Source organism: Rhinopithecus roxellana, chromosome 12 (assembly GCF_007565055.1).
Source record: "Rhinopithecus roxellana isolate Shanxi Qingling chromosome 12, ASM756505v1, whole genome shotgun sequence".
Taxonomy (NCBI): domain Eukaryota; kingdom Metazoa; phylum Chordata; class Mammalia; order Primates; family Cercopithecidae; genus Rhinopithecus; species Rhinopithecus roxellana.
This window is the reverse complement of record NC_044560.1, coordinates 38,378,947-38,394,589: the sequence shown is the minus strand read 5'-3', so window position 1 is coordinate 38,394,589 and position 15,643 is coordinate 38,378,947. Positions and strand designations below refer to the sequence as shown.

At 42.3% G+C, this 15,643-nt stretch overlaps 2 protein-coding genes across 3 annotated transcripts in view; one reads left to right on the top strand and one right to left on the bottom strand.

Moving 5' to 3' along the window:
• Window positions 1-6,573, bottom strand: part of ANKRD13C (ankyrin repeat domain 13C) — a 92,681-nt gene extending 86,108 nt beyond the window's left edge. The window contains exon 1 of one of the 2 annotated variants that reach the window (XM_010358671.2): window positions 5,720-6,573. In XM_010358671.2, the coding sequence (XP_010356973.1) occupies window positions 5,720-6,149 (430 nt within the window). In that variant the 5' untranslated portion in view covers window positions 6,150-6,573. The remainder of the gene's footprint in view (window positions 1-5,719) is intronic. The other variant, XM_010358669.2, reaches the window with a different exon arrangement.
• A 122-nt stretch (window positions 6,574-6,695) lies between these two features.
• On the top strand, window positions 6,696-7,008 carry HHLA3 (HERV-H LTR-associating 3). The gene is given in 2 exon segments (XM_010358672.2): window positions 6,696-6,856; window positions 6,858-7,008. Coding segments are annotated over 2 exon segments (312 nt in total).
• The last annotated feature ends 8,635 nt before the right edge of the window (window positions 7,009-15,643 follow it).

Below are 15,643 nucleotides of genomic sequence, written 5' to 3'. Positions count from 1 at the left end.
CAGGCCTGCACCTTTTTAATCTTTCTAAAATTGAGATTTTTTTCAATCACTGGCTAAAGAAATCTGCCAGCCATGAGGCAGAGATTTTACACATTAATCATTTCATTGTCACTTCCCTGTGGCAACTGCATCGGCAGGAATATTCTCAATTGAATTTTAACTTATAATTCGAAATCTCTAACATTGTGTGAAATAGCTTCAAGAACATATTAACATGAAAATATTACAAGTAAATATGAAAATTAACAAGGAAAAATTAAAATTAACCATAGAGAAGATGGCTTGTCACCTGCCAGGCAATGTAATTAAAGGCAGGAGAAACTGCCAAATTTCTCAGAATAAATCAGAAATTTTTCACATCTAGGAAAGGCTGGCTTGAGCAATTCATATGTTCAGGACTTTCATCACTTTGGCACCTAAAAGCTTCTGACTAGCATCCAAGAGAAGCTGCTTAGCTTCTTAAGGACATTTAACTTAAGGAAAAAAAAACATAATTACAAGTCTAACCAATAGGAAGTATAGTCAAACCAAGAAAATCTATATGTTTCATATTCTCAATTCTCAATAAGTAAAATTATTATCAATCATAAAAAAAGTCATGTCATCATGATCCTTTGCCAAACTATCAATGGCAAAAATTGATTCAGAAAAATCCTTACACTGACAGTGGAAAAAGGCTTAGATTCAATCTTTTAATTTTACACTAAAGAAAAAAGTGGTATAGGCCGGGCGCGGTGGCTCAAGCCTGTAATCCCAGCACTTTGGGAGGCCGAGACGGGCGGATCACCAGGTCAGGAGATCGAGACCATCCTGGCTAACACGGTGAAACCCCGTCTCTACTAAAAATACAAAAACTAGCCGGGCGAAGTGGCGGGCGCCTGTAGTCCCAGCTACTCGGGAGGCTGAGGCAGGAGAATGGCGTAAACTCGGGAGGCGGAGCTTGCAGTGAGCTGAGATCTGGCCACTGCACTCCAGTCCGGGCGACAGAGCGAGACTCCGCCTCAAAAAAAAAAAAAAAAAAAAAAAAGAAAAAAGTGGTATATAACCAAAGACACAGAGTTCCATAATTTTGTGTACATTTAATATTTCTTCCTCATCCAAAAAACAGCTGTTATTAAGTGATGAGTCACAATCATTTCGGATATTTGAATACAATGTATACATGATTTTATAGCTGTTACTGTACTTAACACACCTCAAGAAATATGTTTGGACCCAGAATACAATACTTCACAAAATAATTGATGACTCAAAAAAAAATTCCTATTCAACCAATATTTTATCATAAAAGTAAAAGCTCTATCCTTTCTCCTATTCAATTTAAGTCAATAACTTGCAAATGCACACACATACCAAAAAATTTTACCAAATCAGAGATAGTTTAAACTCAAATAGCTTATGAACTGAACTAAATAGTGATCAAATCAGGATTCAATAAGCTCTCCAGGTACAATAAAGGACCAAAACTAACAAAATAAAATATAATAGTTATAAAGTCCTTTGTTGAGGTTAAAAAAATAAATAAATACAAGAAGAGATAGAATGGAAAGACAGCAGATCACTTGAGAACAAAACATAATTAAAAAATTAACATACTCTTGGCCGGGCACGGTGGCTCATGCTGGTAATTCTAGCACTTTGGTAGGCTGAGGTGGGCAGATCACTTGAGGTCAGGAGTTCCAGACCAGCCTGGCCAACATGGTGAAACCCTGTCTCTACTAAAAATACAAAAATATAAAAATTAGCCAGTGTGGTGGTGCATGCCTGTAGTCCTAGCTACTCAGGAGGCTGAGACAGGAGAATTGCTTGAACCCAGGAGATGGAGGCTGCAGAGAGCCAAGATTGCACCACTGCACTTCAGCTTGGGTGACAGAGTGAGATTCCATCACAAAAAATAAATTAATTAATTAACATACTCTTGCACTGCATAACTGTGTGCTGCTTTACAGCATTATAGTCTCCCTGTTGTCTTTGCTCACGAGGCTAATATATCTCCAGCAATAAGGTTAGCTCTGAGCACCATCTTCTACGGGAAGAATTAACAAACAAGTTCTACTAAACAATGACGAAGATTTTCATTTACTTAGTTAACACACATACAATATTTACTATGTTTCAGGGACTATTCTAAATACTTTACAAACAATGTGACGAGGAATAGATACAAAAGTTAGGAATATTGAACCTGAAGGTAATCTTGCCAAATATCTAAAGGGCTATCATGTGGACAAAGTAGCCCATTTATTTGGGCCATTATTTAAAAAAGAAGTAGCAAACAGGGCTGAGATCTGGGCTCCACAGAAAAACCTGAGATGTCCAATGGTAGAATCTCTTTACAAAACTGTTGTAAGGAATGAGAAAAAAATATATTAAAGAACTTTGCTCTAAAACCCCAAATGCGGGCCGGGTGCGGTGGCTCAAGCCTGTAATCCCAGTACTTTGGGAGGCCGAGACGGGCGGATCACAAGGTCAGGAGATCGAGACCATCCTGGCTAACCCGGTGAAACCCCGTCTCTACTAAAAAACAAAAAAAAACTAGCCAGGCGAGGTGGCGGGCGCCTATAGTCCCAGCTACTCGGGAGGCTGAGGCAGGAGAATGGCGTGAACCCGAAAGGCGGAGCTTGCAGTGAGCTGAGATCTGGCCACTGCACTCCAGCTTGGGCGACAGAGCGAGACTCCGTCTCAAAAAATAAAAATAAAAACAAAAAAAATAAAACCCCAAATGCACATTATAAGAATTGACTTCCTTGCAACATAGTGGGTCCCAATCAATAGAAATACTTACAAAGAGGTTCATGATATGCTTTGGAGTCCTTGTTATGATTCATAGCTTTGAGATTTATACTATGTAACTTTAGTGACGTTTCCTTGCCTCTCTAGGCTTTACTTTTCTTATTTTTAAAATGAGTATAAAACTATCTGCTTTGGGCTGGACGCGGTGGCTCATGCCTGTAATCCCAGCACTTCGGAAGGCCGAGGTGGGTGGATTACCTGAGGCCAGGAGTTTTACATCGGCCTGGCCAACACGATGAAACCCAGTCTCTACTAAAAATACAAAAATTAGCCTGGCATGGTGGCACATGCCTGTGGTCCCAGCTGCTCAGGAGGCTGAGGCAGAAGAAGCACTTGAACCTGGGAGGCAGAGACCCCAGCAAGACGAGATGATTCCACTGCACTCCTTGGCAGGGCTGCTGTGAGGATTCAATGTTACAATGTATGTAAACAATTAGCACCCTGCTGACCTACTGGATAAATTGTATCTATAATAAGGACAATAATCATCACTGTCACCATGTTGGGAAAGGAATCCTTATGATGAACATAAAACTACGTAATACATGGTGTAATTGTCTGGCTCTGCTATGTACCTGTATGAGTGTATTATTCTGCTATGCACTTATATTAAAGCAATCCAAAGAGAATATACAGCTTTTATTTATTTATTTATTTATTTTTTATTTTTATTTTTATTTTTGAGACAGAGTCTCTGTTACCCAGGCTGGAGTGCAATGGTATGATCTCAGCTCACTGCAACCTCCGCCTCCTGGGTTCAAGTGATCCTCCTGCCTCAGCGTCCCAAGTAGCTGGGATTATAGGCATGCACCACCATGCCAGGCTAATTTTCGTATTTTCAGTAGAGACGAGGTTTCACTATGTTGGTCAGGCTGGTCTTGAAATCCTGACCTCAGGTAATCCATCCACCTCGGCCTCCCAAACTGCTGAGATTACAGGTGTGAGCCACCGCACCTATCCCAGTTTGCTTTTGTTTAAGTGATTTTATAAGTATTTATCTTCTATAATTTTAAAGGAAAAACATCCTAAAAATCTAAAAGCATCCAGGTTAGTAAAACATCAAGAGTAAAAGTAGTAATGTATCAGAAAAATTTATGAGGCTATGGGAGAAAAAAAGACTAAATAAGAAGCACATTAAATTGAAGCCACTGTTCCTAGGATGCCTCACTGTAGGAGATGAGCATGTACACATCGCAGGGGGGAAAACAATTATATTTACCCCAGGTATGTGAACCACTGGTTACATTAATCAGAAACATCAATGATATAAGGTCAGCTAAACACAATAAAAAACTTTACTTTAAAAAAGTGAGTTTCAGTGGGCTAAGGACAAGAGTTTTAGAGTATATAGGATTGTAATTACTTTGAACAGAATTTGAACTTAAACAAATGTACTCCTAAATGTTGGGTTGAAGACATGGAAGCCCAATAATTCTGTAATTCAATACCTTCAGTGATACTCATCCATCTCTTATTTCAAAGGGAGTTAACTTTCAAACCTTTTACCTGTTTCAGGGATATTTCAAGGTAATGTAACTATGGCTACTATGTAGACCAAATTTGAAAAACTTCCTAATAATTGACTAATAAACTGAAGCTACAACCCATCTGCCACTAACAACTGTTTTCCAAAGGGTTAGAATATAATTACCATCATCAACAAACAACATTATGCTTCTACTATAATAGCAAAATGATTAAGTAATTTAAATCTAGGAATGAAAAACTGGCTGCAACTTTAAGATACTTTTTTGGGGATTTACGATAAATGATAGGTGGTGATTTCATTACATTACAACATTGTAAATTCGGAAAACAAATGCAGTTGTTAGAGAATTATACAGCCAAGAGAAACCTTACTCTTTTTTTATCTGAATTTTTGTCCTTAAAAGCCTACAACCCGATGGAATTAAAGGAGCTTATTTCACAGGCAAATATTTCATTGATATGTATATCATTTTGAGCACAAAGTTCGTTGAGCGTGTTCTAACTGACTGTATACACTTTTCATATTAAAAGCAGAGCGATCAACAATATGTGCCAACTACCCAGTTTAAAACGGCCTATTAAATGTTAAAATGTCAGTGTTCACATTAGTTTTCATTAATAAATTTACTGCTGCTTAAAAGTTAACTCAGTCACACGATTTTTTAGAATTAAACAAAAAATTCAGCTTACAAGGCAAAAAGAAATGGTTAATATAGACTAAGATAAAATTACTATGAAAATCACAATTCTATTTTTAGTCACAGTCATCAAGATGAGACATTACTATTAGCAATTATCTACTTAAAACAAGCAAAAAATCAAATCTCTACTCCAATAAAACTCGGCTGTTGAGAAGTCTAACTGTTCCAGGTATCAAATACCAACAAACTTCTATCCTGTGGCTTTCAGAAATCAAACATTCTAAGTTTACTGAAAGCAGACAAAAAAGAAACAACCTGGTGGCAGGCAGAATCACAACCAGTTGCGGTCAAGATGGGATCTGTTGTGAGTAATGAAGGGAGGAGGGCAATTTATGTGTTCAAAATTTAAAATGCCAAGGTGGGGGGAAGGGGAGAGAAATAAAAAATACATAGCTCCATAAACAAAAGGAGAAAACCAGGTTGGGTGAGAGGCAACCTAAAATTTCTGGCAGTCCAGAATCAAGCAAATCCAAGGCCTGTCTCAAACAAAACAGCTTCTCACGAGAAACTTTGAAGTGGGCAAGGAGGATACATTCCTTTGCACCCACAAGAACCAACCCCCTGACCACTGGCACGCTATTACTGAGTTGGTCATGATTTACCGAATGGCGCGGATGATGGGCAAAGGAGAGGAAAGAAGAGTCTGCTGGAGGGGGGGCCTAGGATTCCAGAAGCCTGGGGAGGCACACCCTAGGCTCGGGGAAGGAGAGAGGTGGAGAGGGGCTAGCACTCCTCACCGTGATTATCTTTCTGCCCGATATTGTGCGTGCGGATGAGAGAGGAAAGTCTCCTCACATCCCCCTTGAAGACGCACTCGTGCACCGGGTAGTGTGCAGGGCAACTGCCTGCATCCGCGACGACAGCAACGGGGTTGGTGCCGGCCAGAAGGGCCGGGGACTGGGAGGTGGCAGTCACGGAGGAATTGTGCAGCGGCAGAGCCGGGGCGCCGGGGGGATTGGAGGAGGACGGAGCTGCCTTCAGCTGCAGCCGGTGGTGATGGTTACTGAAGATCTTATGACAAGATTTGCCCCCCTTGCCAATCCTGCTTCTGGTAAAGGTGCCGCCAAGGGCAGCCGCCGCTTCCTCATCCCCGGGCTCCAGCAGGTCCCCTTCTTCTTTGCTGGGCTTGTGGTCCCTCCGCAGTGAGCGGATCTTCTCCCCGGTCATCGCCGCCGCCAGGGGCAAGGCGGGGAATCGGGAGGCTCACCGCTGGCGACGGAGCTGGCGCTGCGGCGGCCCAAGGCGATTAGAGCGGTGGCCAGGAGCCTCCAGCGCAGCATGAACTCCCACTGCGCCCCCAAGCCTGGGACAAACGCATCTCCCGGGGAAGAGCCGGCTCTCGCCTAGGCACGAAGGGACGCGCGCTCGCTGGGGGGAGCTAGAGCTCAGGTGCCCACGACATCAGGATCTCAGCCTCGCCGTAGCAGCTGCCGTCGCCGCCTCACACCGAAAAACAGGGCACGGCCATCTTCCTCTTGCTCCTCTCGCGAGAGCTCCCCCCGGGAGTGAAGAGAGAGAGGAAACACCGCGATAAGAGAGCTGCCAGCTCCCTCCCTCGCACCTTCTATTCCCAGAATCACTAGGCGCCGGCGCCTCCCAGGCAGAGTGTTTCCGCCTCGAGCTGGAGTCTCCGAGCTGCCAGCCGACCTCGAGACCGCACTCCCACCAACCGCGCTTCTTGTGGGCGGTCTGAAACCACAGCCTGCGTTGGATATGTTCGGTGCACGTTATAAACAACCACTTAAACCCTCCGGATCTGCGCCTACCGCAGTCAAGGAATGCAGAATGACGCCACGGCACGCAGGATGTGGTGTCACCGAGAAGCACGGGATACTGGTTCAATCAACATTTACTGAGCATCTACTTCGTGCCATACACCGAGCTAGCAAATATGTAGAGCACCAGTCCTGATTGCAAGGAGCGCTATACAAGAGGAATGACAGCCAAACGATTAACAGAGGAGGCGGGGTTGCACGCAAAAAAGGGAGGGGCGAATTTTTGTTTTGAGTTGTCAGGAAACTCATAGAAGAGTTTAGGGGCTGACTTTGGAAAATGATGGGCTGTCCAGCAAACGGAAAGAGGGGAGGCCACTCAAATATGTATTAGATGAATGAATTTCGGGCAGATGTCAGTTAACATGAGGGTGGAGACACTTAAGGAGCGCAAATAATCGTGTAACTGAGATATAATTGTATTAGTTCATGGCCAACCTCAACCTAGTGTCAAACTCTGAAGAAACGTAAATCTGTCAACCATGAAACTTTAACAAAGTAACTAAAGCTGGCCACTGAGGAGGTCAGGGTGGGGGTTAGCAAAACATCCTAAACATCTTAACCCATTTAGCTCTCCAAAGTTCCCCTATATTCTGACAGCAAATACTTTAGGTCTCTCTCTTTTTTTTTTTTTTTTTTTTTGACAGCATCTCTGTAGTCCAGGCTAGAGTACAGTGGTGTGATTTCGGCTCACTGCGACCTCCATCTCCCAGGTCCAAGCGATTCTCCTGCCTCAGCCTCCAGAGTAGCTGGGATTATAGGCCCGCGCCACCCCACCAACCTAATTTTTGTACTTTTAGTAGAGACGGGGTTTCGCCATGTTGGCCAGGCTGGTCTTGAACCCTGACCTTAGTGATCCGCCAGCCTCAGCCTCCCAAAGTGCTGGGATTACAGGCATGAACCACTGCGCTCAGCCAGATCTCTTCTTTCTGAAGTTTATACTACCACTAACTCATCTCCACAAGCAAACAACTCTGTGGGCCTCTCTTAATCCTCCCCGATCACTCAACTTTTCACCTCCAATTTTCTTCCCAGTCTATTCAAATAAACCTCTTTCTTCCTTTTCTTTCTTTTTCAGTGGAGAGTTCCGTTTATGTTAAAACATTACCCAATCAGCAGTTCAAAGCATCCTCTTGCGACAGCAGTAGAGATTGAACAAATACATGCAGTAATCTTTTCTTTTTCCACAACAGCCAATATTTATTGTTAACGCTAAGCCAGGCAGTATGCTTGGCACTTTATATGCTGTTATCTCCCCCTGATTAGCATTAATATCCTCACTTGAGGTTTTTTAACTTCAAGTTTAAAAAACTTGCCCAATACTTCAATGCTAGCATGTGGTATAATCAAATCTGGCTGTAAGGCTAGAGAGAGACGAAGGGCCAGGTCATGCAGGGCTTTGTATGTCATCTTAAAAGTTTACACTTGGCCAGGCACGGTGGCTCACGGCTGTAATCCCAGCTCTTTGGGAGCCGAGGTGGGCGGATCATGAGGTCAGGAGTTTGAGACCAGCTCTGGCCAGTATGGTGAAACCCCCCTCCCTACTAAAAATACAAACATTAGCTGGGTGTGGTGGCATTCCCCTGTACTCCCAGCTACTCCAGAGGCTGAGGCAGAAGAATCACTTGAACCCAGGAGGCAGGGCTGCAGTGGGCCAAGATCATGCCACTGCACTCCAGCCTCGGTGACACAGTGAGACTCCGTCCAAAAAAAAGAAAAAAAAAAAAAGAGAATAGTCTTTTTAGAGAACTTAAAGCATGGAATAGCATAATGCAAATTCACCTTTTTAGAAAATTCAGTCACTCAGGCCAGGCGCAGTGGCTCATGCCTGTAATCCCACCACTTTGGAAGACCGAGGTGGGTGGATCACCTGAGGTCAGGAGTTCAAAACCAGCCTGGTCAACATGGTGAAACCCCGTCTCTACTAAAAATACAAAAATTAGCCGGGCATGGTGGGCACCTGTAATCCCAGCTACTCAGGAGGCTGAGGCAGGAGAATCGCTTGAACCTGGGAGGTGGAAGTTGCAGTGAGCCAAGATCGTGCCATTGCACTCCAGCCTGGGTGAGAAGAGCAAAACTCTGTCTCTAAATAAATAAGTAAATAAATAAATAAATAAATGAAAATTCAGTCACTCATACTTTAGATAAGCATCAAGAACAGAATTTTAAAGAAGTGTGCAGTAATTCAGATGATGAGAGCATGAACCAAGTTAGTGAGAGTGAGGCAGAGAAAGGTTTAAGAGTTTTTTTAAAAAATGAGTTCAATCTTAGCATATTGAGTTGAAAGTTGCTTATCTGTAGGGAGTTAGATGGTCTACATTTTAGATATTTGCAAGTGATCCTTAGGTGACAGAGAACTAGGTATAGGCTGGATTCAGAAGTTATTATTACACAGAAGTTGATGCTCAAGAAGTAGGTGAGTTCCCCAAAGAAGAGTTTATAGAGTGAGAAATTAAGAAGGTCCAGTATAGAGCAAAATCTTGAAAACACCAATATTCAAAGCGTGTGTATAGGGAAAGTGGCCAGCATACTATTATTACTAAAAACCTACACTAAATAATATCTCATTATACTTGTGAAGTATTCTATCACTAGATCCTAGATTTGAAATTTCTTTATTAGTGGCTGTCACCCATGGATGACATGGATGTCACCCATGGAATGTGGAAACTCCTAAGTATCCCTCCAGTAAAATCAAACACCATACATATCAAAAATAATAGGCCAGGTGTGGCAGCTCACACCTATAATCCCAACACTTTGAAAGACCAAAGCGGGAGGATCACTTGAGGTCAGGAGTTTGAAACCAGCCTGGGCAACATAGGGGAATCCCATCTCTATCAAAAAATATAAAAAATTAGCCACCTGTGGTGCTGAACACCTGTAGTCCCAGCTACTCAGGAGGCTGGGGTGGGAGACCCACTTGAGCCCAGGAGTCCAAGGCTGCAGTGAACTGGGATTGCACCACTGCACACCAGCCTGAGTAACAGGTAACCTGTTTTAAAAGTAAATCATCATTCTCAGCAAACTATCGCAAGAATAGAAAACCAAACACCACATGCTCTCACTCATAGGTGGGAATTGAACAATGAGAACACTTGGAAACAAGAAGGGGAACATCACACACTGGGGCCTGTTGTGGGGTGGGGGGAGGGGGAGGGATAGCATTAGGAGATATACCTAATGTAAATGACGAGTTAATGGGTGCAGCACACCAACGTGGCACATGTATACATATGTAACAAACCTGCACGTTGTGCACATGTACCCTAGAACTTAAAGTATAATAAAAAAGAAAAATAAAATTCATCTTTATTATTTATTTTATTTAATTTTGAGATGGAGTTTTGCTCTTGTTGCCCATGCTGGAGTGCAACAGTGTGGTCTCAGCTCACTGCAACCTTTGCCTTCTGGGTTCAAACGATTCTCCTGCCTCAGCCTCCCAAGTAGTTGAGATTACAAGTCTCCATCAGCATGCCCAGCTATTTTTTGTATTTTTTTTTTTTTTTTTTTTTGAGACGGAGTCTGGCTGTGTCGCCCAGGCTGGAGTGCAGTGGCGCGATCTCGGCTCACTGCAAGCTCCGCCTCCCGGGTTCACGCCATTCTCCCGCCTCAGCCTCCGAGTAGCTGGGACTACAGGCGCCTGCCACCACGCCCGGCTAATTTTTTGTATTTTTAGTAGAGACGGGGTTTCACCGTGTTAGCCAAGATGGTCTCGATCTCCTGACCTCTTGATCCTCCCGCCTCGGCCTCCCAAAGTGCTGGGATTATAGGCTTGAGCCACCGCGCCCGGCCTATTTTTTGTATTTTTAATAGAGATGGGGTTTCACCATGTTGGACAGGCTGGTCTCGAACCTCTGACCTCAGGTGATCTGCCCACCTCGGCCTCCCAAAGTGCTGGGATGACAGGCATGAGCCACCACACCAGGACTTATTTTTTGTTGTTTTTTTCAGATGGGGTCTCATTTTGTCAGCTAGACTGAAGTGCAGTGGCGTGATTTCAGCTCACTGCAACCTCCACCTCCCAGGCTCAAGTGGATCCTCCCACTTTAGCCTCCCAAGTATTGGGACTATAGGGCCTGGCTAATTTTTGTATTTTTTTGTATAAACTGGGTTTGACCATATCACCCAGGCTAGTCTCAAACTCCTGGACTCAAACCATTAACTCACCTCGGCTTCCTGAAGTGTTGGGGTTACAGGTGTGAGCTACTGCCCCCAGCCCATTCATTATTATTATTTTTTTTTTATAGAGACTGTGTGTCACTGTGTTGGCCAGGCTAGTCTTGAACTCCTGGGCCCAAGCGATCCTTCCACCTCGGCCTCCCAAAGTGCTGAGACTACAGGTGTGAGCCACTGCACTTGGCCCCATCTATTATTTTTAAGGGCTTGTAAAAATGGCAGAAATATAAGGTTACAATATATTATAAAAAAAGATAGAAATATGACTGTAATACATTATGAAAAATACAAGGATTGAAATTATATAAGCTCCCAATATAATATAAAAGAGGAAGTCATTAATTCTATTTGGGGAAAATAGAAATTGGATGATTGGAAAATCTTTCTGGGGCTGGGCGTGGTGGCTTACGCCTGTAATCCCAGCACTTTGGAAGGCCGAGGTGGGCAGGTCACTTGAGGTCAGGAGTTCAGCCTGACCAACATGGTGAAACCCCATTTCTACTGAAAAATACAAAAGAATCAGCCAGACATGGTGACGTCTGCTGGTAGTCCCAGCTGCTTCGGAGGCTGAGGCAGGAGGCCTCAGTTTGACTCCTGAACCCAGGAGGCAAAGGTTGCAGTGAGATTGCGCCACTGCACACCAGCCTGGGCGATATGGAGTGAAACTCTCTCTAAAAAAAAAAAAAAAAAAAAAAAAAGAAGAATTACATCAAATTTTATCTCTTCTTAGCACAAGTATTTTTTTTTTTTAACTTGGCATAGAATTTAGAGCCAGGAAATTGTGTTGAACTAACTCTCTAAATAAAATTTAGCATGTCATTCTATTATGAATGTATGCCACAAACCACAATAGTATTAGCATTAGTAGTACCTGTGACTTCACAACCAAAAAAACCACAGGTATTTTCATTTCACATAACAGTTGCTGCAGACAACTCAAAATTTCATTTGTGGCCATTAGTATCTCTAAAATTAGCTTAATACGTATGCTCATTGCTATATCTTGTTCTTGAATGAGTTAATGAAGAAGCATATATACTACTGTATTACGAATTTGCCTTTAAAATATTTTGTTGGCTATTTCAATACTCAAAATTTCCTTGTAATCTAAAATATTTTACGCATTTAAAAACACTGTTCTGAAAATGGGTCCCTAGGTTTCTCCACACTGCCAAAGAGTCAATGGCACAAAAACAGAAGTTAGGAACTTCTTCATAGGAATATTTAATGATACCTGCCCATTCGTCTCCTTTTCTCTCCTATCCAACAACCCATCATTCTGAATTAGGTGTCCCTCCTTTGTCTTCTTTCTGATTTCCCATTGTAACTTCTGCTTGCCTCCTTGATATTCTTATCTGGTCTCAACTAATCCTTGGAGCTCTCTGAGTACTGGAACCATGCTGACCATTGCTGCATGCAGCGTGCCCTACAGGGAGTGAATGCTTAATATTAATAATAAGCAGTTGTTGAATTAATCAATCCATTAGAACAACTGCAGACTCAGTAATGAGATGCTTTAAATAATCCCAATATAACTACACTGAAATTAGCTACTACGCTCTTGGATTCTTACATGAAACCAAAGGGTAGATACATCATATAGGACTTTTTGTTTTTCATATGCAAGTAACAATAAATTCAGTTGAAACAGGGTTAAATTAAAGGAATGTATTGACTTACATACCAGAAAGGTGTAGAGATAAGTCTTCAAGAGTGGCCCCTCAGGATCCCGTGTCAGTTTTTCAGTGAATCTCTCAGTGTTTCTCTCTGTATGAGGAGTCCTCCTCAGGCCAGCTTCCTTCAAGAACACAAGATAGCTGCCAGCAGGTAACAGCGGCCACATGCTTCCTCCTTAAGGTCCAAAGGAGTTCCTGCTCCCAGATAAATCTGGAGTATGACACTTACGAAATAACTGAGAGTCCAATCTGTGTCCCAGAGAACGGTGATTGGCTCAGGCCTGAGTTATCTGACAAACCCCTGTGAAGGAGGGGATTACTCAGATTAGTTTCACCCAATCAGAATTGATCTCAGAGCCAGAGGTAGGGCCAAGCTCTGCAAACCGTGAACTGTTTCATAATGGGAATGAGGTGGGGAATAATGTTGGAGATACAAACGCAAGAGTGGTCAGCAAAAGTACTACACCCAAAGACTTAAAACAGGATTTTGCTTCAAAAAAATCTGTTATCACAGTATCTTGAATTCAATATGATAAAACATGTAGTGATTATCAATTATATCAATATGTAATGAGTAAATAACTTCACTGGTAAACACTGTATTTACTTTTTATTCAAATTTTACCAAGATAGAATGCAATCCAACAATTCAAGTGTAGAACTAAACTACTGGTCATGTGCCGTGGCTCATGCCTGTAATCCCAGCCCTTTGGGAGGCCGAGGCTGGTAGATCACCTGAGGCCAGGAGTTTGAGACCAGCCTGGCCAACATGGCAAAACCCCATCTCTACTAAAAATACAAAAATTAGCCGGACATGGTGGTGCACCCCTATAATCCAAGCTACCCAGGAGGCTGGGGCAGGAGTATCGCTTGAAGCTGGGAGGCGAAGGTTGCAGTGAGTCAAGATTGTGCCATTGCACTCCTGCCTGTGCGACGGAAATGGAGTCCATGCCAAAAGGAAAAACAAAAACAAAAAAAACCTGAAAACTAAACTACTGAATTTGCTAGGTAATACTCTGTAGTTCTACAAATTAGCAAATTAATTTCTCTCATGGTGTAGTTACCCCGAATAATGCTCAATTTGCCTTGAATAACAGAAAGCTTCTGAAAAATGAATGTTTTTCAACTTTTTCTATTGAGAGTTTTGTTAAATAGTTTATGTGCTCACCAACACAAAACACTGACTAGACAGTTAAATCTGGCTCTAAGAAAGAACATTCTGAATTTTGCCAGAAATTTATGTATCCGTATTAGCCCTATACAAAGCACCTAATCCCTGTCGTGGTATCTTCATTTAACAAAAGCAGTAGTATGGTAACATGAAATACAGAACAGCAGTACTGTACAAAATAAAATCTCACTCGTTATATTTTTTAAATGTGTCAACAGACATCTGTAGTTACTAACCTTATTCAATTCTCATTGCATTGCATACTAATAATGTTTCTAGTGTATACATTAGTGCAAGTTTAGTCTACATCTTTTTTCTTTCATCTTCTCTGAAGATTTGTGTTTCATATTCTCACAATAATCTGGAATATGATTTCCTACACTCCACATTGGTTGAACAAGATCTAGGAGTATTTTGTTTGATAGATGATACACTGTCTGACTAACGAGGTAATCGTCTCTGAAATCTGACAACACAATAGTACACTGACAGATGAAAATAACAAACCATGTAAATCAATACTTCACACATTTTACTTCCATCTCCCTGGGTCTCAGTATTTTTCTGTTTCCTCTAAATCTGCCCCCTTCCTTTCTCAGAGGCAATGCAGAGCACTTTCCCTTTTTGCTACAGTTTCTGATCAGTGGTTATCAGTGATTTTGTACAATTTCTCTTAAGTAATCAGAAAAAAATCTGAGAAGCAGGGGTTGCCAAGGAAACCAGAGCCAATAACAGCCGGAAGTTCCTGAAGGAAGAAACTCGTTTGAGACAGATAAAACCCACAGACTGATTTGGAGGAAGAGGGAGAAAAAAATGCCAGGATCATAGTGAAAGGCTAAGTCAATGACATGAAAAGGAAAAGATAAAGTACAACATTCATAATTAAAATTATTTTTAGATCAACAAGGGCTAGAAACAAGAGAATTAGAACAGACATAGGAATGGGTTTTTTAGTGAAAGAAGAGGTTAAGACACAAAGGGTAGGCCCAACACTTTGGAAGGCCGAGGCAGGTGGATCACTTGAGGCCAGGAGTTCAAGACCAGACTGGCCAACATGACGAAAACCCACCTCTAATAAAAATACAAAAATTAGCCAGGCGTGATGGTGCATGCCTATAATCCCAGTTACTACAGAGGCTGAGCAGGAAAAATGCTTGATCCCGGGAGGTGGATGTTGCAGTGAGCCGAGATCCAGCCTGGGCAACAGGGCACGACTGTCTCAAAAAAAAAAAAAAAAAAAAAGGGTAGTGTGTAACAGATTAAATGGTATAGATAGACAAGGGTCAGTACTTGTGTCCATAGCTTCCTGGATATGTTTTATTTTAAATTAATTTATTGTTCAGAATATATGTAACTATATTCTGTATCTACAGTCTAAATACTCTGGGCTGGTGCAGTGACTCACGCCTATAATCCTAGCACTTGGGGATGCCGAGGTGGGTGCATCACCTGAGGTCAGGAGTTCAAGACCAGCCTGGCCAACATGGCCAAACCCAGTGTCTACTAAAAATACAAAAATTAGCTGGGTGTGGTGGCAGGTGCCTGTAATCCCAGCTACTCAGGAGGCTGAGGCAGGAGAATCACTTTTACCCGGGGGCAGAGGTTGCAGTGAGCTGAGATCGTGCCACTGCACTCCAGCCTGAGTGACAGAGTGAGACTCTGTCTCAAAAATAAAAATAAAAATAAAAATTAAATTAAAATTAAATTAAATTAAATTAAATTTAAATTAAATAAATAAAAATTCCTCAAGAACAACTAACTCAAAACTTCCAAAATGAAACTCATCTCTGGCTGGGCGCGGTGGCTCAAGCCTGTAATCTCAGCACTTTGGGAGGCCGAGACGGGTGGATCACGAGGTCAGGA